The sequence below is a fragment of the Sinocyclocheilus anshuiensis genome, unplaced genomic scaffold (genome assembly GCF_001515605.1).
Source record: "Sinocyclocheilus anshuiensis isolate Anshui unplaced genomic scaffold, SAMN03320099.WGS_v1.1 scaffold1123, whole genome shotgun sequence".
NCBI classification, from domain to species: domain Eukaryota; kingdom Metazoa; phylum Chordata; class Actinopteri; order Cypriniformes; family Cyprinidae; genus Sinocyclocheilus; species Sinocyclocheilus anshuiensis.
The window spans coordinates 228,485-229,747 of NW_015544248.1; the positions used below are offsets into that span (position 1 = coordinate 228,485).

At 38.5% G+C, this 1,263-nt stretch overlaps 1 protein-coding gene across 1 annotated transcript in view; it reads left to right on the forward strand.

The window, feature by feature from the left end:
- Positions 1-1,263, forward strand: part of LOC107697803 (SH3 domain-containing RING finger protein 3-like) — a 122,811-nt gene that overhangs the window by 99,671 nt on the left and 21,877 nt on the right. The window contains exon 6 of the mRNA XM_016498662.1: positions 117-287. Within this exon, the coding sequence (XP_016354148.1) occupies positions 117-287 (171 nt within the window). The remainder of the gene's footprint in view (positions 1-116; positions 288-1,263) is intronic.

A 1,263-nucleotide genomic window follows, 5' to 3' on the forward strand; every position in this document is an offset into this window, starting at 1 on the left:
CACACACACACACACACACACACACACACACACACACACACACACACACACACACACACACACACACTCCTTCAGGAACACGGTTCACTGGTGAATCTCTCTCTTGGTTTCTGCAGATATCTGGCCATGTACGCTTACAAACCGCAGAAGGCGGATGAGCTGGAGCTGCGGAAGGGCGAGATGTACCGCGTGATGGAGAAGTGTCAGGACGGCTGGTTCAAAGGCACGTCGCTGCGCTCCGGAGCGTCTGGAGTTTTCCCAGGAAACTACGTCACGCCCATCTCCAGGTGAGCATTACTCAAACCATCCAGAGATACTGCAGCGCCTCTATATTCTCATCAGTGAGGAGGTTTAACCTTCTCAGGTCTCGTCTTTAAAGATGTTAAAAACGCACCTGCATCTGCACACAATTTTATAGTTCAAGTCCATATCGCACAGTTCTCACTTTACACCTCAGAATGCGAGTTAATGAGATTATTTTCTTAGAATAGCAAGTTTGAGACTTTTATTCTTAGAATTGTGAGTTTTTAAGACTTTTTTCTCAGAATTGCAAGTTTTTGAGACTTTTATCAGAATTGTGAGTTTGAGACTTTTCTTCTCAGAATTGAGACTTTGAGACTTTTATTCTTAGAATTGCGAGTTTTTAAGACTTTTTCCTCAGAATTGCGAGTTTTTATCTCATAATTGCAAATTATAAAACTAGTAATTCTTAGTTTGCATCTCGCAATTCTGACATTTTTTCCTCCACAGAATAAAACAAAATAAAAAAATGTATTTGTGATTTTTTTTTTACCTCACAGTTCTGACTTTTTTCTCATTAATTCATGTTTACAACTCGCTTTTTTGACTTTTGAGTTTTTGTTTTTGCCGCTGAATTAAAAAAATCATAATTGTGACTTTTTATCTCACAATTCCTACTCTTCGTCTCTCTTTTTAGAATTGCGAGATTATATCTCACAATTACAAGTTCTAAACCTGTAATTACAAGTTTACATTTCGCAATTTTGACTTTTTTCTCAGAGCTCAGAGTTTAAAGGGTTAGTTCACCCAAAAATGAAAATTATGTAATTAATTACTCACCCTCGTGTTGTTCCAAACCTGTAAGACCTTCGTTCATCTTCGGAACACAATTTAAGATATCTTTGATGAAATCTGAGGGCTCTCTGACCCTCCCATAGACAGCAAGGTAACTACCACGTTCAAGGTCCAGAAAAGTACCAAGATGATCGACAAAGTAGTAGTGTGACACATTTTAGTAGTTCC